Here is a 26,263-nt window from a genome sequence, read left to right on the forward strand (position 1 = left end):
CATTACTCGGACTCCCTCCAGTCACTATCTGGCAGAATAGAGGTAGCAAGATTATACACTAGCTGATCCGGAAGCCTCCTAGAGAGTTACCAATAGGTTCGGTCCGGTGTACTAACTAGCAGCCGGCCTGCGAACACCGTTTTAGAGCTGTACCCTCGAAATATAAGGAATATTGGCTCTCGCCACGATGTTCATCATAACCTAAAAAGTCATCAATCATACTGCATGATGGAAGAGATAGGGAAGGGTTGACCGGAAATTAGCTCTAGAGACTAAACATGGTTTCCACCACTTCAAGCCTCCAATAAGCAAAAGTAGTGGTATTACACCGGTTGATGAGAGTCATCTACTGCCTGGTATCATAGAGGGGCGGCATTCCTCCATGTGGTGTGGGTGCCACGCCTCGACCCCTGCTTACGTTGGTTCACCTGTGTGGTCACCCACCATGTACTTGTGTATGGAGGGTGATTCAGTAATTCAGTTTTGTGAAGGTGCAAGCAGAGGATTTGGCTGTCACAGACCGTCCGGACTTCGTCGAAATTGGGTCCAATTTCGAGTCACCTGAATATCAGTTCCATCAGCATTTTAGACTCCCAGGTGGCAAGTACAGCTTGTTTGGCATATCTGAGAGAATGTTACAACCTCAAGGACAATGTTGACCATGTATGCAAGTAGTGCTTGCATGAGCATGGATAGGACATACATACCTGACTCACCTTCATCTACTTATAGGATAGGAACTTCTTCAATGTCCACACTGTTCAGCACATTTAACAGTCAAACACATCCTCATTGACTGCCCTCACTATCATCAGGACAGAACATCCGTCCTCCTTTCCCTAACAAATCTTCGAGAACTGAAGACATTAAAACATATTATTGGTGACGATGCAAATGTCAATGAATTTTTCTCTTTCTGAAAAAAATTGGAATCTACCATTCTAAAAGATTTCTCTAATAAAAATGAAGTGATTATATCTGAAATTTGTTTTTTATCATTTTCCTATGAATGGGCACACTATAACCCCAGCAGCTCTTGTGCGATTAAACCTCCACAACACACTCACATGAAGCCAGGATTCTCTGATTTACTTTTTTTTTAAGACATTGATGATTGCTTGCTTTACTTTTTTTGCCTGTATTAATTCATTGAACTGTGTAGGTGGAGCAGCTGGTGCTGTATCCAGAATAACAGGAACTCTAGGAAAAGGGTTAGCTGCTCTAACGATGGATAAAGAATATCAGAGGAAACGTCGACAGAATCTAAGTAGGAGGCCTGCCGATCTTGGACAAGGATTGGCGCAAAGTGGGAAAGGACTTATAATGGTATGAATTATTTTAATCTTATCTTAACTTTGGCTTTCAAATTAAAAATAATAATAATAAGCTCAATTTAGCATTTTTTATATTTTTTTTTGATGCTTATCATTTACTGTTATTGTTATTACTATCAAAATCTGAATGAAATTACTTATAAAAATACTACATAGTTATCCAGTAATCAGTTATCCTTCTATAATGAGTACAGCATTAATTTGATAATTAATGCTGTACTCATTATAGAAACATCATTGGTATCTACAAGTCAACCTAAAATTGCTAATTTTGTTTTTAAATAAATTAACATCAGCAAAAGAGATTAATCCTTTATTTATTAAAAACTCTAAGGTGTCACTACAACAGACTGTTTTAAAAATTTCTGGAGCATCATCAGATAGTGAGTAGCCTTAATTGACAACTTCATGACAAACAGTAAATAATAAGTTTAGTCTATGTGAGCAGTCAAGTGATGAGTGGAAGAACTTCCAATTAAACATGTAATTTGTTTACTAACCTAATACTTGGGCATGTTGGACTGATGCAGAAAATTAGTACAGGAGCAAGGATTTTATTTTGATGTAGTATTTGAAATAATTTTAAATTTAATGCTGTCTCTAATTCTGTTTTGCTGTCTGGGGGATGCTGTGTTCCCCAACAAAAAACAAAATCATCGGTCACTTTAGGATAATAAATAACAATATATTTAACAAATAATGAGGATAATAAATAACAAGACTGTCATTAAATAACAAGTGTGTAGTGTCAGCACAGCCACTACACACCAAGCACCACCTGTGAAACAAAAGCACAGCACTTGACTTTGATCCTGTCCCTAGTTGCCTGCCAATTCACGTTCCGACACACTCGTTCACTTTGCAGTGAGACAGGTTTTCATTTCCTTGTGTTTTTGCAGATTGTTGGAAAAAAACGATAGACAAAAAAAAAGAATTGAACAATAACCCAACTTCAAATTTTTACAAAACTGAAGAAAACACCAACTGAAAGTTATGAGTTGTCAAGTTAATGGGGAAGATACCATGTCAAGGGCTTGCATGTTTGAATGGCATAAAAGATTTTTAGAAGAAAGAGAGAGTGTGAAAGATGATCCAAGCTGTCCGGCATCTATGGAAATTGGTGAAAATGTGGACCAGGTAAGGACATTGATTAAAAGTGATTGTTGTTTAAGCATTAGAATGGTTTACATCAGAACTCTGCATAGACAAAGAAACATTTATACAAATTTTAAATGAAAATTTAGGCATGATAATGGTTGGATGCTCCATCAAGACACTGCTCCAACACAAAAAACACCCTCTGTTTGACAGTTTATGGCCAAAAAACAAATCGCTGTGTGTGAACATGCCCCCTACTCACCAGACCTAACCACTTATGACTTTTTTCTCTTCCTTAGACTGAAAAGTGTGTGCTTGAGGGAACCCATTTTCAGTGCATTAAAAATAATCAGAAAAAATGATCAAAGTGTTAAAAGGGCTTACAGAAGGTAACTTCCAGAAATGTTTCTGTGCTTCGAAGAAACGTATGGAACACTGTATACAAGCCCAAGGCAGTTATTTGAAGGCGATAACTTGTAAGGTACAAAATATTTCATTATTTATTTTATTGTAAAAGTTTCTTTATTTAATAGCCACACCTCATAACACTGTCATTTCTGTAACAAATGTAAGTGCACACCTATTACTGTCTCAAAAGGGAACACAGAGTTCTACAGACAGCAACACAGAGATAGCATTAATTATTGAATTATTTTAACTCCTGCATTTAAATAAAATCCCTAGTCTGTTTCTAATTTGCTGCTTTTGGCCAATACATTCCAGTACTAAAGGTTATACTCACATGTAACTTTCATTACATGTTTAATAGGAAGTTTTTCTCCCACATACCACTTGGCTGCTCACTTTGACTCGACTTATTCACTTTTTGATATGAAGTCTAATTGAGGCCACACTATCTGATGAGATTCAAATGGGATTGAAACAATTCTTTTGTAAAAAAAATACCTTTCTTTTTAACAGATAATGAATTTTCCTCTTTTGGTGATGTTATTTAATTAAAAATGAAATTAGTAATTTTAGGTCAGCTTGTGGATAATGATGTCATTTCTGAAACAAGTATATGCCCAAGCTTCTTGGTGTTTGTTTGTTTGTTTGTTTGTTATTTGGTTTTTAGGAGCATTAGCAACTAAGGCCATATTGCTCCGGGATATGCGGTGGTCATTCCCAGACCTTTCCGCATCCTCCGTATTTGGTGGTGACGGGTTCGAACCCCTGTCTAATCAAGAAGCGTGTGCTACGCACTGCTGCTCCTTCCCACCTGGCTACGGAGGCGCCTTGCTTCTTGGTGTCTCAGTAAGGAACACGGCATCCTTCGGATAGAAAAAAAACAGAATTATAATGCCAAGATAATGTTAATTATCAAATAATTTGAAACATTGTTTTTATTTGTGTTAATATTGTTTGACCATGTTATATCACCATCAGTGTGAGAAAGATGCATATAACAGTATGGCACTTTTGGTATTATACTGAAAAAAAGAGAGAGAGAGAGAGAGAGAGAGAGAGAGAGAGAGAGAGAGAGAGAGAGAGAGAGAGAGAGAGAGAGAGAAATTGTAATCAGTAGGATTCTCAACATAATGGGACTAAGTAAGCTGTCTTCATGATAGTTTTGTAATTAATTTATACAAAATAACAGAATAAGGCAGACTGCAGCAACTACATTGCAATTTCTATTCTCCCTATGTGTTACACAAAGGGAGAATATATGCAGGAATTATTAATGTATTTATTTTACCTATAGTGCTTTTGAAAGTGCACAGGGCTTGTTGAGATATTCTCATCCCCTTTGCAGTTAGTGATTTCAAATGTTTCTAAATTTTAAAAAATAAGATACAGGCAGTTCTCGCTTTACGAGGTTCTGGGTTTACAAGTTTTTTTTTTCTCCCAAGTATCAGCAAAATCAAAAATATGAACATTAATTGCAAAAAATCAATGTTAAACATTCGTGAATATTGCATTTCAAACCACGTGTGTAGCTATACAATACAGTACACCCTGCTTTATGATATTAATCTGTTACAAGTATTAAGGGAAGTAATCAAAGAAGCTACTAGACTTTTCATACCAACAAAGAAATACAAGGCTTAGACCTAGATGCACATTAGATGAACTATTGAGACATGTGGCAGAGAAGAAAAGTGCATGGGATGCTTATAAATTATCAGGTGATACAGAAGGTTATGGTAGATATAAATTAGTTTGTAATCAAGTCACAAAGGAGGTTAGGCAAGTTAAGGCAGATTATGAGAACTCTCTGGCAAAGAATACAAATAAAAACAGCAACGGCTTCTATGCTTATATTAACAGTAAAAGGAAGGGATTGAATCATATTGGGCCACTTGATGTCTATGGCTTTACTGTTGACGAGTTCTCAGGTTGTTGACAAATTCAATAGGTATTTTGCATCTGCATTCACATATGAGTGAGGAATTCTTTGGGGAAGGGGATGCCAGAAGATTTATCAATCTATAATGAGGAGCTAAATGACTTTGTGATAACTGAAAGAAAAGTGGAGGAGAAATTGCTGAAGATAAACATAAAAAAGGCACCTAGGGTGGATGGAATCTATCCAGTTATATTAAGGGAGGCAGTAAAGGAGGTAAGCAAACCCTTAGTCATAATTATGAGAGCATCCTTGGACTTGGGGAGGCCCCTATGGACTGGAGATGTGAAAATGTATCTCTAATTCATAAAGGGGATCAAAAGGTGACATAATACAACACCTGTTGTCTGTTACAGGGAAAATAATGGAATCACTGATTAAAAAAGTTATTTGGGACCATCTGGACAGGCATGCAATTATACTGCAATCACAGCATGGATTTGTAGTAACCTATCCAGCAACCTATCATAGTAACCTATCCAATCTAATAGGTTACTATGATGCAGTGACCAACAGAGGCAATAACATAATTTTGACATCATATACAGGGTGTCTCAAAAATACACGGCATAAACTTCAGGAATCAGTTCCTCGTATGTAGACAATAAAAATATTTTATATCAACATAGTTCCAGAAATGCTTGGTTTCCGAGTTTTGAAGGTCTGTCTATGACACTTAACTGTTCACATCACCTTATAGTAATTGGCCAAAATGTCCATCTTCTGAATACAGGCCTCACGTCAACGTCTCATTGACTCGCGAAGATGCCAGATTCCTGGCATGTTTTGTATTGTCTCACAACCTGCCACAATTCGATTGCGGAGAGTTTCCACATCAGCTACCGGAGTCAAATACACCAATGACTTTAAATGGCTCCACAAGAAGAAATCTGTGGGTTTAAATCTGTTGAGCGTGGAGGCCAGGCAGTTGGTCCACCCCTCTACTTCAGGAGTCGTAGATCTTGGTCATCCTCTGTAGGCAGCACGAGGTGTAAAGGTCCCATGTTCACAAAGGTGGTGGTGGATACCTTCAAACGTTTTCCTGTCTGGACATCTTCGTTCTGGGAACCTTTCGTGATACGAATGACGAGCCTCCAGAGCATTGCCGTCCACCAACCGTAAAGTGCATATCTGCTTGCTCCTGATTTGAGTACATGGTCGGAATGGAAAACCACCAGATTCTGTCAGTACCTTGTGATGAAGGAAATCACCTACAGGAGATAAGACATTCTGGTTAATAACTCGGGAACCAAGCATTTCCAGAACTACGTTGATATAAAATATTTTTCTTTTCTACATATGAGGAACTCATTCCTGAAGTTATGCCGTGTATTTCTGAGACACCCTGTATAATTGGATTTGAGGAAGTCTTTTGATACTGTTGCACATAAAACTGCCGTTCAAACTAGAGCGATGTGGTATTAAGGGCAAGTTACTGCTATGGATAAAGGGATGGAAGAAGACAGAGTAGTTATCAGTGGGCACTGCTCTTCGTGGACTAGTGTTATTTCCCATGGTTCAGTGCTGAGCCCACTGTTGTTTTCAGTATTTATCAGTGATATTGATGAAGGTATGTCAGGCTTAATGTCTAAGTTTGCAGATGATACAAAGGTTGCCAGGGTAGTTAACAACAGTAATCAGGGTGAGCTACTGCAACAAGAGCTAGGAAAATTAGATTGATGGGCTGAGTACTGGCAGTTGAAGTTCAACATTGACAGATGGAAGGTACTGCACATGGATAGTAGTAGTAACCCCAGAGTAACTGATCAACTGCGTGGTACTACACTCAGGGCAGTGTAGAATGAAAAAGACCTGGGGTAATTGTGCAGTCAAACATGAAAATTCTCTGAGCAGTGCAAACTGCTGCCAGGACAGCTCATGGGGTTTTGTTGATGATATACAGAAACTTTGCTACCAGTGATAAGGAAGCAACTATCCATTTGTATGAGGCCATGGTTAGGCAGCATCTTGAATACTGTATACAGGTCTGGAAGCTTCACTTTAGGAAGGATGTAGAACTGCTGGAACAAGTGCAGAGAAGAGCAACCAGACTGGTGAACGGACAAAAGGATGCTCATACCTAGAAAGGCTTCAGTTCTGCAAATTGTGCAAATTGAAGCATCTCAAGACTAGGCCCCTGCAAGGCAATCTGAGTGAGGTATTTAAAGCCTTGATTGGATTAAGTAAGCTGAATGTTAATGGCATTCTTCCACTTGCTGAGACCACACACACACACACACACACACACACACACACGCACATGAGGGGACATAAATTCAAGCTGAGAGGATGGTTGCAATATAGATACATGTAAGTTTGCCTTCAGCCAGCAGGTGGCTGTTGGAATAGCTTCCATTTGTTGTTGTGAAAGTGGATGGATTGAATAAATTCAAGGAAGAACTAGACAAATACTTGGAGAGTATGGATTCTTGATTAGACCGGGGTTCGAGCCCCTTGACCACCAAATACAGAGGATGCAGAAAGGTCAGGGAATAAGCACCGCATATCCCCAGAGCAACTATGGCCTTAGTTGCTAATGCTCCTAAAAACCAAATAACAACAAACAAAACAAACCTTGACATAACGTGGCCTCGACAATGTCCCCCGTATACACACAACTGGGACTCCCTCCCGTCACTATCTGGCAGAGTAGAGGTAGCAAAATTATACACTAGCTGATCCGGAAGCCTCCTAAAGAGTTACCAATAGGTTCGGTCCAGTGAACTAACTAGTGGCAGGCCTGCAAACGTCATTTTAGAGCTGTACCCTTGAAATGTAAGGAAGATTGGATCTCGCCATGATGGCCATCATAACCTCAAAAGTCATCAGTCATAAGATTCCCTTCCCCACCTCTTCCATGATGGAGGAGGTGGGGAAGGGAATACACTGATGAGCCAAAATATTATGACCCGTTTGCCATTATGCAAATCGAAGCAACTGCAGGTGAACTACGGCGCATGCGCAGACCGGAACACAGTATAAAAAAAACACCTGATACTGAGCTCCGTTAATCAGTATTACTCTTGTTCTTTAGATAGGAAAGGCAGCGGACTTAAACAAGTATAATAAAGGCAAACTGTAATGGCCAGACGACTGGGTCAGAACATATCCGAAACGGCACGGCACGGCACGGCTGGGGTACTAACCACGGCTGACTTCACAGTCAGCCGTGGTTTGTACCTACCAAAGGTGGTCCGAGGAGGGTAAACCCACAAACCGGTGGCAAAGTGTTGGACGACCATGGTTCATTGATGCTCAAGGTGAGCAAATGCTCTCCTGGATGGTACTTTGCAACAGAAGGGCGACTGTGGCTCAACTCGCTAGTAATTGGAATGCTGGTGATGGGAGTAATGTGTCACAACACACAGTACATCGAACCCTGCTGATAATGGGGCTGCGTAGCCACAGGCTGCTCCAAGTGTCCATGCTAACCACGGTTCACTGGCGACAGCACCTGAGCATGCGAGCATTGAAAATGGATCTTGAGTGATTGGAAGAAGGTCGTCTGGTCTGATGAATCACGTTTCCTGTTGCACCATGTGGACGGCCAGGTACGTGTGTGTCGTTTACCTGCGGAACTGATGATGCCTGGATGCACCATTGGACAAAAACAAGCTGCTGGTGGCGGCGGTGTCATGCTTTTGGCAATGTTCTGCTGGGATACCCTCGGTCCAGTCAACCATGTGCTGGGCACTCTGTCTACCACTTATCTAAACATCATTGCTGACAAGGTACAACCTTTCATGGCAATAGTCTTTCCCTCTGGCAGTGCGCCTTTCAGCAGAATAATGTACCATGCCACACCGCCCGGATTGTTCAAGACTGGTTCGTGGAACTTGAGGAAAACTTCCAGGTATTGCCCTAGCCTTCAAATTCTTCAGCCATCAATTCCATTGAGCATCTGTGGTTTGTGTTAGAACAGCAACTCCGACCTGTGGCATTTCAACCACAGACCTTACAGGAGTTAAAGGATCTTCTGGTTACATGTTGGTACCAAATACCACAAGACACATTTAGAAATCTTGTAGCATCCATGGCTTGCCGGGTACGAGATGTTTTGGCTGCACTTGAGGACCAACATCAAATTAGGTAGTTGGTTATAACGTTTTGGCTCATCGGTGTATAATTCTGAAGATGTGTCTCAACCAAGGCTTTATAAGATGGAATTTTACCCCACTTCATTCTTCCTCCCTGCAAGATAAAATGCCACATACAGTCTGTGCCAGCCTGTCTGCACTTTTGAGAGAAATTCATATTATACTTTCATAATTTCCCAGTTATTCCTAAGTCTTTTTTTGTTGTTAATTGTCTGAAATTTGTTATTGCCCAATTAATAAATTAATCTGGATTATTATTGTTTCAATGTTTACATACATTTTCCAATATTGTATTTTAGCTGCCATTTTTCAGATTCAACCAAATAAATTATTAAAACTTTTCTGAATCGAATAATATCCAAATATTTTATCGAAGCTTTACTGAAGCAACGTATAGTTTCTATCATTTATAACCCTTCCACCCTTTCTACTATTAGAACTTTGACATCAAGGCTGTTATTGTAATAGTAATAGCATTAGCCATATGGTGCAAGGAAGCCACAAGCTTTTGTTGCACGGTGGGGAAGCATATAATTTCTAATTTCTTATCTATTTGGTGTCCCAAATAGATAAGAAATTAGAAATTATATGCTTCCCTTCTCATGCAGGTAACTGTCCAGTTAACCTTTGAATTTATTCAAACTGTCAGCCTCAACTACCTACCAGGGCAACTTGTTCCAACAATCAATGCCTCACTGGCTAAATGAAAATTTTCTATGATCTAATCTAAACCTCAGCTCCTTTGTAATTTGAATTTATTGTCCCTAGTTCTGGAATTCCTTATAACAGTGAAAATTCCACCCTCATTCATATTACTAATCCTGCTCAGAGCCTTATAAACCTCAATCAAGTCACCTCTGAGGTACCTTGTTGCCAAGCTCTGTAGCCCACATTATCAATCTTTCCTCATATGGTCATCCTTTGAGTTGCTTGCCTTTGGACCCTATCAATTAGCTCAATCTTTTTTCAGATGAGGTCTCCATACTTGAACACTGTATTCCAAATGTGGTCTTATGATTGCCTTATATAGTGGGATTATGACCTTCCTATTTTTACAGGATAACATTCGATAAATCATCAATTGGACACCATGGGCTTTCCTGGCTGCCTGTTTACACTGTTCAGAAAACTTCATAACTGCCTGTATCATAACTCCCAGACCCTTTCTTCTTCTACTGTTTTTAATTCAACTCCACCAAGTTATGCCTTCATTAATGTCATTAACAAATGTCAATAAATATCAGAAACAAGGGACAAAGAAATGAACCTGTGAAACTGCAACTGTGACCCTGGTCCACTCTGAGTAGTAGCCATTCATTATCTCTTATAATTTAACTAACTTATTATCCATCATAGTACTTCCTACTCAATGCACAGTTTTCCAATTTATACAAAAGGGATTTATATGACATGGTATCAGAAGCCAGTGCCGTATCCAGGTATCATCTAAAGGATGAGGAGGAGGGGAATGACCAGGTTTTTGAGTGTTTTTTCAGATATACCTAGGAACACTTATACACATGGATAAGGGAACATATTCCCCCTCCGCTCCCCCTGAATATGCCACTGTCAGAAGCCTTACAAAAATCTAAATATACTATGTCAAAATTGTTCTACATCCAATTCTTTTGTGATAACCTCGTGTTTTTATTTCTTGTATTATTCCATTCCTGTCCAGATGATAGAGTATGTCCATAATCATAGATTCCACGATTTCCCTGCCACCAAGATTAAACTTACAGGCCTGTAATTATCTCTTTTATCCTTAGAGCTATTTATAAACTGAAGATATATCTGCACATTTCCAGTTTGCTGAAACTGCATGTGAATCCAGATATGTACATATTATGAGAGATAGAAGTTTGGCAATCTGTCCTGCTGTTGCTTCTAATATCACTAATTAATTAAATTCTATGAGCTTCTCATGCCTGTTTTACATTCATTCATTCATTAATGACAACTTCTCTGCCAATCCATTTTCAGAGATCACACAGTCATCTAGTTCCTGATACTGGTTATGTATCTGGACCAATGGTACTATCAGGACTAAAAGAATTCTCATCTGTTATCTGTCAACACTGTTACTAAAGCTTTCCTACATTTGTGGTTCATTCTCTTCCTTCTGATGTTTGCATATGCAATAAATTTCTTTATTTTATAATGTTATTAAAATAAAACAGTCTTTGTGTTTTTGTTGTGTTTTTTTTTTTTTTTTTTTACTAAGCCTTCTGGTTTCTGATGAGATGAGCACTTCAGTGGATGAATTCTTTATATAATTTCTGTTCTATGCTGTTTGATTTTTTGGCATCTTATTTTTCAGAAGTTTGCATCATTCAAATTGCTAGTTACAAAGGTGATAAAAACATCTGAGCAAGTCTTGTGTACTTTCATAAATGTCATCCAAATATTCTTTTCATTTCAGCACACTGAATTCGTAAAGTATATACATGAAGTTTCCATCTCAGCTGTTCACATTGAATATGTAAAATAGCCATTACAATAATTTTAATTGAAAATTAAGCAAAAGTCACTAAAATAAAGTATTAATGTTTAGTTAAATTATTCATGTGTAATTCATATTATTTTGTGTACTGATATCAGGAAAGCAAGAAATAAGAAAACACTGGTGGACATTTTACTAACAATGGGGTTACCATCCTGTACATTTATTTTCTTTGAAAATAAATGTTTATTGCTTTCTGATTTGTTGGAAAGTATCATCCCTCAGCTGTATTGTCTGCATTGTTTTGGAAATTAAAAACCGACTGGACAGTTTATTTGATTTTAATGGCTAACTGAACAGTCATGACAAACTTTTCCCAGGTGTTTGTAGAGTGATATCTGTTACTTTTGGCTTTTTAGTTACTATTTGTTTTAATATTTTATAGCAGAAGTTGTGTGGTTTTTGAAATAAATTTTGCAAATTGCGGGACTTATTTGGTGGCCAGCAGGCTTTCTCTCATCAGCTATTAAGACTATTGTTCTTAATTTAATTATTAATTTTAACTTAAATATAATCATATTTAGAGAACCAAGTCATAATCCAATGATGCTATCATAGAAAGTGTTTTGCACCAAATTGAAATGAATACATTTTTTTGGAGGGAAAAAATCAAATCTTAAAAATCTGCAGTTATTGGTAGTGATGTCATCTATATATGATTTGTTCAGGCGCTTATTCTTTCTGGCTAGTGATTACAAACTGTTTAGCTAAAATAAAAACGTGCCACCATGATTAGAGTAACTCTTTCATTGTGTGAGTGAGTGTGAGAGAGAGAGAGAGATGCAAGAATAATCAAATTCGATAGTTTTTTTTTTTTTTTTTTTTTTATCATATATATCATTTTATGCATCTTCCCTTTAATTTTCTAGGGAGTGTTTGAGGGTGTTACAGGAATAGTGACAAAACCAATTGAAGGAGCAAGAGAAGAAGGCGTTGAAGGATTCCTTAAAGGAATGGGGAAAGGTTTAATTGGAGTAGTAACTAGACCCACAGCTGGAGCTGTAGATTTTGCTAGTGGTTCTTTAGATGCTGTAAAAAGGTATTTTATATTATGTTTTGTTTATAATTATTAATTTAAAAATTCATATCAGATGTAGTAAAATACAAACTCATAATACAAGTTATATGTATAACTTGTTTAATAAGTTTATGTATAGAGGTCATTCAAATGAAACACTTTTTGAATAAAGACTTAGGAGACATGAAATGAATGACCACAGAACAGAAAGCAGTACCTGCTTTCTGTTCTATGGTTATTGATATTGCCATCCTCACTTGATAAAGTTTCAGCAGAAATATGTATATGTGCATTTGTAACAATAGCAGTGCCTTAATGTTTTCATTTGTGTTTAATTTTTCCATTCTTGAACTGTTCTGTAAAAGATTTGTAAATATCATTAAATTCTTATTTAGGAAAAAAATCTTTTCTGCATAAATAAAATACATACATAATAAAAAGAAGGTAGTCTGAATTATAGAGTCCAAAGTAGCAGTCAGAATTAGTGAAGTTTTTTTATTTTACAGAAATTAAAGAAGTATTTTTCACTGTATAAAAGTAGTAGAGCAAGAAAGATTATAGTTCGTGTGTGTGTGTAAATATACATATCTTAAACTAATTTTTTTTGGTAAAAGTCAAAAATAACAAAATATTTTCACATAAATGGTTCAGTCACTTTCCAAATTTTAAACAAGGGAATAGGGAGAATATGTCTCTTACCCTCCATGCCCTTGTGTGGTGGGGGATATAGACACCTATATTTAAAATATAGTACATATATAACACACAACTTTGTAGGAGATAGGAGATATACCCTCATGCCCTTGTTTAAAAATTGGTAAAGTGAATGAACCAGGAAATCTTTCAAGAATTGTGATAATTGAACTGTGCATAGAGGGGGAAGCAATGATAATTTTCTGGTGCATTAACATTTTTTAATTTTATGGGTAAATACTTGTTTAAAATATCTTGTTTCCGTGCCTGGGTAATGTATTCACTATATTTGGAGTTCCTGATATAGAGAATACATTACCCAGGCACAGAAACAAGATGATAGAAATTTCAGACTTTTACCAATTTGCAGTGGTAAAAGTGTGAATTTCAGGCTTTTAATTATTAATTAAAAAATATATATCAGATATAATTTTAATATGTCATGTATCTGATTGGTTATCTGTATTTTTATTTCACTTCTCTAGGGCTACTGAATTATCAGATGAGGTGAAACGCCTTCGTCCTCCTCGTTACATACGCAGTGATGGGATAATTAGACCTTATCATCGAAAAGAAGCAGAAGGAAATAAACTTTTATTAGTATGTTACCTTAGGCCTCTGAAAACTGAAGATCAATTAAAACAAGACATTACTTCAATTTATAAAAATTACCCTCAAGATATATCCTTGATCTGCTCTTAATGATAAGTGATGATATTGCTTATTGTCATTTTGCTACTTCTCATCCTTTAGTAGAAAATGAGAATTAATGACAATTTTTGCATAATTCTGAGACAATTGTCATAAAAATTTGGTCCCCTATTTTGAAATTAATATTTATTGTTAGCTGAGGAAAGGTTTTTGTGTTATTTATTGAATATTGCTAACATTGCATTGTAATATATGTTCTGTTCCCTGATTTTCCAAAAAGCAGTGACTGATACAGTCTCTTTGCTCAATTATTTTATAAATATTCTCTCAATACTTTTACCCCCCCCTTCCTTTTAGATTGCAGTAAAAGTGATTTCTGCTGCCTTTTTTCTTGACTCTAAAATGCGTACACAACTTTTTTCACTTCCTTCTTGACCCCTTCAAAGTTTTCCTTGGAGCTGCTAGGTCTCTAGGTTTACACCAGAAATTTTTTGGGGGGGGCTTGATTTGGTCCCTTCTCCATCTCAACCTAATTACATAGCTCATAATATAGTTTTTCATTCTTTTTATTCTTTGAAAAAAATAGTAAACCTGTTAAAATTTGAATTTTTTCAAATTTATCCAAATTTCTGCTTATTTTTGTTAATAAATAGCTGTCGCACGTGCTAGTCTACATTTCAGAAATGGAATGTGGGATAACAATATTCTTCTCTCTAGCATGCAACTTGTTCATATTCTCTCTAACATGAAACTAATTGATGATGTCTTTCAGTGTGATGTCAAAGAAATACAATGTAAAATTTCAAGATTTTCCATATATTGTGAAATCTGGAAAACATAACATGTTTGTTTTGTGTGCTTTATATAGGTATAATTTCAGTTGAGACAAAATGCAATGTAAGCAGATATTTGCAAACACATAAGCATATGGAAAGTATGTAGCACATTAAAATAAATGCAAAAATAGCTGTAGAATTTCACAGCAATGATGATGTCACATGTGCTGAATGAATTTTTTAAAGCCAGCAAGATTCCTTGCTGGCTTTAAAAAAAGAAAAGTGAGAGAGAGAGAGACAGACATAGAACATAATGTTCCCTTGAATTGTGCTAATCTTGCTGGTGCTTTGTTCAAAAATATGTTTCCCAATAATGAAATAGCAAAAGAATACAGTAGAAGAATTGCACAGATAGGGAAAGAAGGATGGCATTGATGGCTCTGAAAAATGCCATTTTCATTTGCTAAAGATGGTAGTAATCAAAATTATGCCAAACTATATGTCATTGTAGTGACCTTTCATAATTAAAAAAAGAAAAAAAATCTTCAGATCTAAACCAGAACCAAAACCAAATCTGTTACTCAGTTCTGGTGTTGGAAAGTGAAACTACAAGGTACAATGTTTGTCACAAACTCTCTATCACTTAACATTAACAGTACGCCTTTTACGATAGGAGTAGCACGGGTATTAAAAGAGGAGATGGCACACCTCAACAGAATAATAGCATTAGCATTAGCATTAGTAGAGGCATTTGATGCAAGAAAGCAAGCTTATGCAGCATCAGCCAAAAAAAAAAAAAAAAAAAAGTAACATAAATAAATAAAAATAACCACTTCCACTTCACCCCTCTGTTCGTTCGAAATAGGCCGTCTTCTTCATTGTTAATTTGTATTAGAAAACAAAATGCACAAGGCATAATTTCTTATGGGTTTAGGTAATTAACTATTTAATATCGGTGTAGATACACCATCGTTTACCCGTAAATTTGAACTATGTATGTAGTGTAAAGGTATCTTTTAATTGTATCTCATATTGTGGGTGCCTTCACAGCGAGATAGCTGGTATTGCGCTACTTCAAATAAATAATGTTTCTCTAGTAGAGAAGACTACCGTTATTTATTTTCAGTGGATACCACCACCCAGCCGATCGTTTCAAAGCTAGTGGGTGGGCAGGTACCCTGGTAATGCAACATGCCATCACAGTTGCAAAGTTATTTCCACAATATGAGAGATGCCAAATGGTGTAGGTAATAATAATGTATTAGAAAACAAAATGCACAAGGCATAATTTCTTATGGGTATAGGTAATTAACTATATAATATCGGTGTAGATACATCCACTGAAAATAAATAACAGTAGTCTTCTCTACTAGAGAAACATTATAAATTTTAATTATTGCAATACCAGCTATCTCATTGTAAAGGTACCCACAATATGAGATACAATTAAAACAATGCCTTTACACTACATACGTAGTACAAATTTATGGGTAAACTATGGTGTAGGTACACCAATATTATATAGTTATTATTAATTTGTGTGTGGAAAGTGGGGCTGCATGCCTTCCTGTGGAAGTCTATGAATATTTGGTGGAGATTTAATGGTTGGTGAATATTAGTAGTGGTAAATGATGCAAGGAAGTAAGCTTATATAGCATTAGCTAAAAATAAAAAAAAAAAAGAGAGAAGACCTCATTGAGGTGTTTAAGGGTCTTAATGGATTGAGTAAGCTAAATATTGATAGCATCCTTACTCTAGCTCAGCTAACATATGATGGAATACAAATTTAAATTGAGGAAAGATGGTTCAAGATAGATATGTGGAAATTTGATTTCATCCAGAAGGTAGCCAGTTTTTAGAACAAACTTCCATCTGTCATTGTGGAAGTGAGTAGTTTGAATAATTTTTTTTTTTTTGTTAGTTGTTGGCACATCGGTTTCTGTGGCCATAATGCACCTCCCAAAGTTCTTGCATTTTACTCTGATCCAATCCCGAGGCGGGATTTGAACCCGCGACCTTTGGGTTGCCAGACAGGCACTTTACCCACCTGACTAGCCCAGTCAGCTGAATAAAATTAGGGAAGAGCAAGATATTATTAGAGGGAATGTACCAGTGATGTGCGAAGTTTTTGTTTTTTTGCTAATGCTGTGTATGTTTGTTTCCTTGCATTTGCCAATACTAATTAAATGTTTAATTAAATGTTCTTAATTATGTTAATTATGCATATTTTAATCAAATCATTCCTGTGTATGTAACTATGGCCTTCAAATTAAGAACAGTTTTTCTTTTTATTTATTTATTTATTAAAAAACTTTATGCTTAAAATACTATGTTCATTAAAGTTTCAAAAGTGTTAGATATGCTGCATTTGCAATAATAGCAATATTGCTTTGCTGTTTCCTTGAAAAATTATCTAATCTTTCAACAATATAAAGATTATACATTGTAATTTATACAGTTGTTAACATTCATTTTACTACTAGCAAAGCTGTATTAGTATTATAAGCTGTACCAGCCAAAAAGAAAAAGGGAAAAAAATTAATTAAATAAAAAATAAATTGTTTCCTCCTCACGCAAATACCTGTTCAGCTGATCTCTAAATTTCCCAAAGTTGTCAGCCTCATCTACTTGGGTAACTTGTTCCAGCAATTAGCAAATCTGTAGGGCAAAGGTAAAGAAAGCCCACACAAGAAGCACGCAAAAGTTTGATAAATTTACTGGTAAAAGTGCTTTGCCGTAATGGCATTTGTACTGTTGCTCGCTCAGTAGACATACAGTGGGTGTTATCGGTCACGAGTAGAAATTGAATCCCATGGAAGATTGAAATCCTCCCGAAGTGGAGGGGTAACCTGACCTTTTTTCTTTAGAATCACTGGTGGACTAGTGGATAAATTGTTTATTAAGGAAAAAAAAAGCAAAGGTAAAGGAAGTCCACACGAAAAGCACGGCAAACTTTGAAAAAGTTTACCGGTGAAACTACGTTACAAATATTTTTTACGACGCCAGAACTTCCAGTATGACTCTGTTCGTGATTCAATTAGTGATTCTAAAGAAAAAAGTCAGGTTACCCCCCCTCCACTTCAGGAGGGTTTCAAGCTCCCATGGGATTCAACTTCTACTCCAGACCGATAACATCCACCATCTGTTTACCGAGCGAGCAAGAATACAAATGCCGTTACGGCAAAGTACTTATACCAGTAAATTTCATCGAACTTTTGCATGCTTCTCATGTGGGCTTTCTTTACCTTAGCCATCTGTGGCTAAAACAAAACTTTCTGCAATCCAGTCTAAACCTCTTCCCCCATAATTTGAATTTTTTCCTTTTAGTTTTGGAATATTTTATAGCTGAAAATTTCATCATAATTCATTTTACTGCCCCCTTTCAGAGCCTTATAGACCTCACAGGTCTCCCTTTTAGGTGCCTCCTTACAAAGCTCTGTAGACCATGTATTCCAAGTCATTTCCACAGACCAGTATATATAGAGTGGTCACTTGTTCAATTACTCCCAACACCACCAATGCAAGGGCATGATGAATAAAGCAAAAGAGATGAATACAGCAGTACTCTATTCATCTGTTTTGAATAGAGTTATTACTTAGACTGTATATTTTGAATTGTGCATTGGTTGGTGAAACATTTTTTTTATATCATTATTTGTATATTGTAGAGCAGTATATTTTCATTAAGGACAGGAGAAATTATTTAGTATGCAACAGGCATGAAATATGATTGTACCAATTTCCAATGGAAATATTCTCTTAAGGAAACATTCTCTTATAATAATTCTTATAATTCTCTTAAGAAAACATTTCTTCAAGGAAACATTTTCTTAAGCAATATAATCTGAAAATAAAAGTAGGAATAAACAAAAATATCTCCTTTATAGTTAGTTCTCCAATTCATCCAAAAAATTGTTCTTCCACTTCTTCTTCCCTTTTTCCTCCCCTTTACCATTCTTTATTTAGTCAGACAACCTCCATGTCCACATTTTCAGTAGAGAAATGATTCCAGTGTTCAAAAAGTCATGAAGGACAGCATTATGTCAACAAGGACATCTGATCACCTGAAAAGGGCCAGATGACGTACAGAGGGTGAAATTGCCATTATACACATTCTGTGTGTTTTTACCTATATATAATTAGTTTTTATTATTTTCCTTTTTAGGTTCCTGATTTAAATAGTCTAGGAGTCTATGTACTAACATTAGTATATTGGTTCTGCCTTCCCATGACTTTGGGACCCCAAGATCAATTGTGCCAATGCACCCAATAAATCTGTCCTTGCCTTCTACTGATAAAAATTAAGATTATAACTGTAATGAATACTACAACTTATTTTTTACCAAAGCAACTATTTGTTTGCCTGCTAACTTATACACAGTTTTACACAATTCGTACACAATTTTAGAATACTATGCATTGTAGTGACCCATGTTTGCAGTTTCCATAAAAAAAAAAAATAAAATAAAAGCTTAGAGAAATGTGAATGAGGTATGCATTTTAGAAATGCATACCTCATTAATATGCATAGCTCTTTCACTACTTATAAGGAATGATTGTTATTATTTATGTAAGACAAACTAATAATATGTTACATGCAAAATGGAAATTATTTATGAAATTAAGTTAATCAAAAGAAATTAATTAATTCAGAAATTCTATTGGATTACTTTTAAAAAAAGTATCCAATTAAAAAAAATAACCAAGCTTTAAAAAAACATGAAAACTTCTTAAATATTCAATTAATACAAACTGATTCCAAATAAAATAAAATTCTTAGAAAACTTAAAATTTAATTCTTAAAATCTGTTCCTCCTAAAGAAGCCTTAATAGTGTAAGTGTAGTGACCATTTTTTGCATTATTAGAAAACCTTAAGGATCAACATATTCCTTTTTGGTGTGCAGACATCTTTCTCAAACTTTGAGAATGGCAGAAAAATGTAAAAATTTAGCTGTAGAAATATTTATTAGGATGCGTTTTTCAGAATTCTATAATCATAAATGTTTCAAGTAACCAACTTGTTTTTTGTGGTTTTTTTTTTTTTTTTTGAAATTGGATGGTATTTGGTAGAATAAGCATTTTAACAAGTTTCATAATGAAATATCTTCAAATAATAATATTTTTATTCTAACATTAGTACATGTAATAATGCTAAAACATCTGCTTTTATTTTTATGTTCGTATGATATTTAGGAAGTCGAAAAGGGAAAGTATGCAAGCACTGATAACTATGTTGCCCATGTTCCTGTAGCAGCAGATGAAAAATCTTTCCTAGTTATTACTAACAAGTAAGTATAACATTTAATTTATAATTAATGTTAGATTTAAAAAAAAAAATGAAAAAAAAGTTATGCTGTGATGGCAAAGGTGGAAACACAAAAGAAACCAGGGATTGAGGAATGTAATTTTAGAAACATGGAATTCCAAGGAGGTTAAATAGCATTCCACTTCCATACTCTTAAAAAGTATGAAAAATTACTTGATCAATAACTTCAGTATAGTTCTAGTAATCAATTCAGTCAACATCTACAACTTGTATATGTCAATTGATAATTTAACACAAATGATTAGATATTCCTAAATTATGCACTATAAGGTTGAATTTTGAACATAATTGCAGTACCTGTATAAAGTATAATTAAAATGTGTGTTATGGGTATAGAAAGTACAGCATTTGATATCCAGCATTTTTCAAAACTGATTTCTTAAAATTATCAAATTCAGATATTCATAATTTGCAATAACAGTTTGCAAATTTATAATTTGATTCTGACATGTTACAAATTCATAAATAGATTAATTTAAATATGTATTTATCCTATTTATTTGCTTCATCCATGTGCCACATTTATGTACATTACCTGCAATGCTGATAAATTTTTAATTTACAAGTTTATAGTGCAGTCTTTTTATACCTGAGGTATGATTGCACTATAAACTTGCATCCATCTGTTAACTATATTGATTTCACAAGTTGGCCTTGGATTTTGACTTCCTGTCTCACAAAGTTAAAAGAAAGTATATCCAACGTTGTGAATTTAAACCTACCTAACTCTTGGCTTATTAGTTGTTTAATTAGCTAAGTCTATGGAAATGACTCTTAAAACTCTTATTTCTAAAGATTCTAATTTTTGATTGATGTGTTTATTTCTTACCTAGCTCTGAACCCCATGGGTTAAATTAAGCTTATAAACTGTGTTATAAATAGTTAATTTTTTCATTTTCCATTATTGGAAAACCAAAAAAAAATAGGTAAAATAGGCCAAATGTTGAAAAATTTTGGATAACGACAACATCACTCTTCTCAGTGATGGCTGTGACACTAACGCTGCGTTATTTATCTTCATATATTCCTCCATGTACGAAACCAAAGCCCTCCCAAAAAAAGTAACCATTTACCATTAATGTAGACTAGCAGTAATATGAGGGAGGTTTAAAAAATATTTGTATTTATCCAGAGGTAGTTACGACAGACAAATGAAATTTTCTTTGTTTGATAATCTCTTGAAATCTCTATAGCAGCCACACAAATTTTGATTTCGATCTAACAATTTTTTTTTTTTTCTTTGCAGTACTAAATGAAGTTTCACAATGGATGAAGTAGAATACAGATCAGTTATTTGGTTCCACTTTCTGCAAGCAGAAAACACCCAAAACAGTCCATGAAGAAATTGTGTTATGTTACATTGGTTTAAATAATTCAAATATGGAAGAATCTCATAGTACAGATGAAGAAATCCCAGGGCTCCCAGCAGCTGCTGTAGCAGAAGAGATTGTTGCAAAATTTAAGGCATTAATCCTGGAAGATTGTCATATTTGTGGTGCTGTCAGTTTTTGGGATCAGAATGGTGTAATACTAACAGATTACCTTCAGAAGGGCTGTATTGTAATGGCGAAGTATTATTCCAGCCTCCTCATAAAGCTAAATGCTGCTATAAATGAAAAAATATGGGGGAAACTATCAAAAGATTTGCACCTGCTCCATGATAATACTGCATCCTGCTTATTCTCCCAACCTTGTACCCTCGGATTTCTTACTCTTTCCTGCCCTGAAGTTCTTTCTTTGTGGAAAACATGTTGCTGCTGATGATGAAATGATTTCTGCTGTAGCGTCATAGTTTGAAGGACAGTCACAGGACTTCTACAAAACTGTCCTGAAGAAGAGTATCGAGAACTGGCAAAAATGTGTCATTTTATTTGATGACTAAGTTGAAAAGGTGTAATACATGGTGTTTATTTCAATCTTCTAACACAATTACTTCTGGATGAATACAAATCTTTTTTGAACCCCTCCCCCTTGTATTAAGTGAGTAACTCAATTCAGTGGCTTGGGTTGAGTCATCTGACTTGAGTCATCAATAATATAAAGGCTTGCCTTTGAGCATAGTCATAGCTACCTCACCTGCTTTGCACTATCAATATTGGCAGCCAGTATACCAACACTCAAGTTACAAAATGTCCAGATCCAACTATATATAGCATCATCCCAAATTTCAAAATCTAGAAATCAGTTCAATTCACCTTAGCAAAAGTTTTATTTTATTGTGATAGGTCTTGTTAAATAGAAAATTCTAGAGTTTTAGCATTATTGAAGTAGAACTGGTTAATTTTGTCATTTTATATTTGGCTATTGTCTCATTTAAAAGTTTAAATAGTCCTATTTAAAAAAATTTCTGGAGAGAAAACAAAACTTTTCTCTCCAGCATTTTTTTTTTTTTCATGTTATGCTACATTAGCATTAGTAGAGGCATACGATGCAAGAAAGCAAGCTTATGCAGCATCAGCCAAAAAAAAAAAAAAAAAAGCTCCGATTTCACCCATCCATTTATTCCAAATACCTGTCCAGCTCAACCTTAAATTTATTTAGGCTATCAACTTCCACAACAAAAGATGAATGCCTGTTCCACCAATCAACTACCCACTGGCTAAAGGCAAACTTCTGCACATCTGTTCTACAACTGTCTTTCCTCAATTTGAATTTATGCCCTCTCAGGTGATTATTCTGAGCAAGAGAAAGAATCCCATCAGCATTGAGCATGCTCAAACTATTCAAGGCTTTATACACCTCAATCAGATCACCTCGCAGGTGCCTAGTCTCCAAATACTCTAACCTGCAAAACTTAAACCTTTCTTCATAAGAGCAACCCTTTGTTCCATTCACTAATCTTGTTGCCCCTTCTTTCTCTGTACTCATTCCAATGGTTCTACATCCTTCTTAAAATGAGGCTTCCAGACCTCTATACAGTACTCAAAGTGTGGCCTGACCATTGCCTTATACAAGGGGATAATCACCTCCTTATCTCTGCTAGAAAAATCCCTGTATATCATTGACAAGACAACAAGACAACTTCAATGCCACACTGCTCCAATTTGTGCAGCAGTCTTCCATGTGCAACAGTTTCGAAAGCCTTTCTAAGATCCAAGAATATAATATCAAAGTTATTCCCTGCATCCAGTTCTTTTGTGACTGCATCATAGTATCCAATAAAATTGGTCAAGCAAGACTTCCCCTTAACAAAACCATGCTGTGTCCGAGCTATAACTGAAGTCTTGTCTAGATGATCCTGCAGTGCTTCTTTAACCAGTGCCTCCATTAATTTTCCTGGAACTTAAGTTAAACTCGCAGGTCTATAATTACTTGTGTCGGCCTTTGATCCTCCTTTGTGAATTGGGGCCACATTTGCACATCTGCAGTCTGTGGGTACCTCCCCTGAGTCCAAGGAAGCTCTCATAATTATGGCTAAGGTTTTGCTTACTTCCTTTGCTGCCTCCTTTAATATAACTGGATAGATCCCATCCACCCCAGGTGCCTTTCTTGTGTTTATCTTCAACAATTTCTCCTCCACTTTACTCTCAGTTGTCTAGTTTCTCTAGCTTACTGCCAGAGTTGAATACACCTCTGGCATTCCCCTCGCTGAATAACTCCTCATGTGTGAATGTCGATGCAAAATATTCATTTAGTTTGTTAGCTACCTGAGAAGGATCATCAACAGTTGACCCATCGATATCAAGTGGACCAATCTGATTCATCCCCTTCCTTCTAGAGTTTACATAAGTAAAGAACTCTTTACTGTTTTTCTTTGCATCCCTTGCCAAAGATTTCTTGTAATCTGCCTTTGCCTGCCTAACCTCCTTTGTAACTTGATTACAGATCAACTTGTATCTATCATAGGCTTCTGTGTAACGTGTTAATTTATATGTATCCCATGCATTTTTCTTCTCTGTCATATGTCTCATTAGTTCATCTGACATCCATTTAGGCCTAAACCTTGAACAATATTTCATAGTTGGTATGTAAAACCTAGTAGCTTCCAAGATAAGTTCTTTGAATGCTTCCCATTTTGGATTTGCTGTTGGTAACATCATCAGTTGGTCCCACTGTATAGAATTTAAATACTGTCTCAGACCATCGTAGTCGCCTTTACGAAAGCAATAACCCTTCCCTTTACCCCTGATGGTAGTTACCTCTTTGAGTAAATCTCACTTCAGCACACTGTGATCACTGCCACCTAGTGGTTCCTTTATCTGCAGATTCTTAATGCATGAAGAATCACTACTGATAATCAAATCAAGAGTATTACTCCCTCTAGTTGCCTCCCAAACATGCTGATGTAAAAAACAATCATCCAATAAATCCACAAAAGCCTTACTAATGTGTGAGTGACCAACCCACAAATTCCAGTCAATATCTGGGAAATTAAAATCCCCCATTATAAGACTCTCTGATGTACTGGCCCACTATTTCCCTGTACAGTTTCTTATTATACTCATCAGAGTCGTTAGGCCTATAGCACACTCCTACTCTCAATTTTGATCTCCCAATGCTTATGTCACACCAAACTGACTCGACACTGCACTGTCCAGCAATGTCGACTGGCTTCACTTCCTTGGATTTTATGTGTTTCTTAACTAATAGCATAACCCCTCCTCCCTTCCTATCCTGTCTATCCTTTCTGTAGATGTTGTACTCCCCAAATTCCAGTTCTGCATTTCTTATATCTGTGTGACACCACGTCTCTTTATCCGCCTTTGATGTTTTGAGCAATACCTCAAATTCATCAAATTTATTTACGGAGATGCCTAAACCTATGGGTAAACCGAATATTTATTGGAAAATTTTATTACTGAACCTGAAATATGGGAGATCTAGTAATAGTGAAGTGAGCTCAAGGATGTAATTAATGGAAAGGGAGGTACATTTTGTCAAAGTGTTATCTGTTTTTAAGAATTTCCGTAAAGTCTGTAAAGTGTATGGGATATGCACATTGGTATACAGAGATATTACGTCGAATGGTGCTAGGATATCTCCATCAGAAATTGTGGTATTGCTTATTTTCTGAAAATCCTGATTGGTGTTGCTGATTTTGAATACTGAGAATCTGGTAAGAGGGGATATAATTTTAACTAAGTAGGTGGATAGGTTTGCAAAAGCTGACTTATTGAAAGAGATAATTGGTCTTAATGGGTGGCCGGGTTTGTGTAGTTTGGTGAAGCCAAACATGTGAGGAAGGATGTAGTTGCAGATGTTGTTGGATAAAGGAGACACGATTGTCATCATAGACAAAAACACTTACATTCAGAAAATGGAACAAATTTTAGCCGACCAAAACACATATAAAATTGATAACAACCATAATATCACCAAATTTAAAAATAAACTAGGTGTAATCTTAAGAAAACTCTGAAAAAATAAAGAAATCAATTTATACACACTGCAACAGATAGGAATCCGCAACAACATCCTTCCTGTGAATGGTTGTATAATACTGATTTTTTTGTGTTGTATGGGTGGTGGGAATGAAAATGTAGGAATTTTCCTGTATGTTCGTGTTTTGAGTTTGTTATGGAATTTTTATATGGTGAGATTTAAAACAGAGAAAATACAGAGAACATATAAATACAATATTCAAGACATAAACTATATAATTCACCTTATAAAATACCAATGTGGATGTAATGCATGCTACATAGGTAGCACCGCCACAAAATATGGAACTTTCAGAACAGCCAACACGAGAGCTTTTTTTTTTTTGTTCTCACTTTTTCACATTATATATGGGGTCAGCGTTTTTTTTTTTATTATTATTATTGTTTTGGCATGCAATTTTTACGGCCGGATGCCCTAGCCAACACGAGAGCATACTGTCATTAAAATAGTCTCAAATCAGACCAGCCAGGAACTGAACTCAGTCAGCATGTACACCCTTTTAATCATGATCCATTAATATATAATGCAATTACACTAATTAAACTTAAATCAAATTATACAATATTCCCGTATGAAGTCCTAGCTATAGAATGGTTCCGCCAAAATAGATCATACGAAATTTTAAACACTAAATTACCCACGAATCTATCACCAGTATGGCAGCTCACACGAATCAAATTTCCACGTGTTTAATATAATGCATCCTAGGTACTACGATACTATAAATCAACACTCACAACTCATTTCATTCACCACCTGAGGACGACATCGAAAGCTTCTCGTCCAGCTCTTGGTTTTTCAACATGTGAATCTTCTTCATATAATTTTATAAATGACAGCCAGGAAAAAGTGGTGCATTTCGTCTTCCTAGAGACATGTTTTTAAATTAATTAATCTATTAAAAATTACTTTCCTTTATGTAAATTTAACCCTAACCAATACAGATCTAGAGGTGAGTACTAAGATAATAAGCTTTGCTAAGAATCTTAATAATGTGTAATAAAACCACCCTTAGCAAAGGATTCACAGCTTTAAACATG

At 35.7% G+C, this 26,263-nt stretch overlaps 1 protein-coding gene across 4 annotated transcripts in view; it reads left to right on the forward strand.

The window, feature by feature from the left end:
• The window catches only part of Vps13 (vacuolar protein sorting 13C), a 1,645,987-nt gene that overhangs the window by 1,584,907 nt on the left and 34,817 nt on the right, over positions 1–26,263 (forward strand). For all 4 annotated transcript variants that reach the window (XM_090373229.1, XM_090373247.1, XM_090373239.1 and 1 more), the window contains 4 exons: positions 1,163–1,326; positions 12,246–12,415; positions 13,573–13,687; positions 19,709–19,803. In XM_090373229.1, coding sequence (XP_090229355.1) covers positions 1,163–1,326; positions 12,246–12,415; positions 13,573–13,687; positions 19,709–19,803 — 544 coding nt within the window. The remainder of the gene's footprint in view (positions 1–1,162; positions 1,327–12,245; positions 12,416–13,572; positions 13,688–19,708; positions 19,804–26,263) is intronic.

This window comes from Mastigoproctus giganteus, chromosome 1, assembly GCF_048544385.1.
Source record: "Mastigoproctus giganteus isolate SK-2022 chromosome 1, ASM4854438v1, whole genome shotgun sequence".
In the NCBI taxonomy this organism is placed as follows: domain Eukaryota; kingdom Metazoa; phylum Arthropoda; class Arachnida; order Uropygi; family Thelyphonidae; genus Mastigoproctus; species Mastigoproctus giganteus.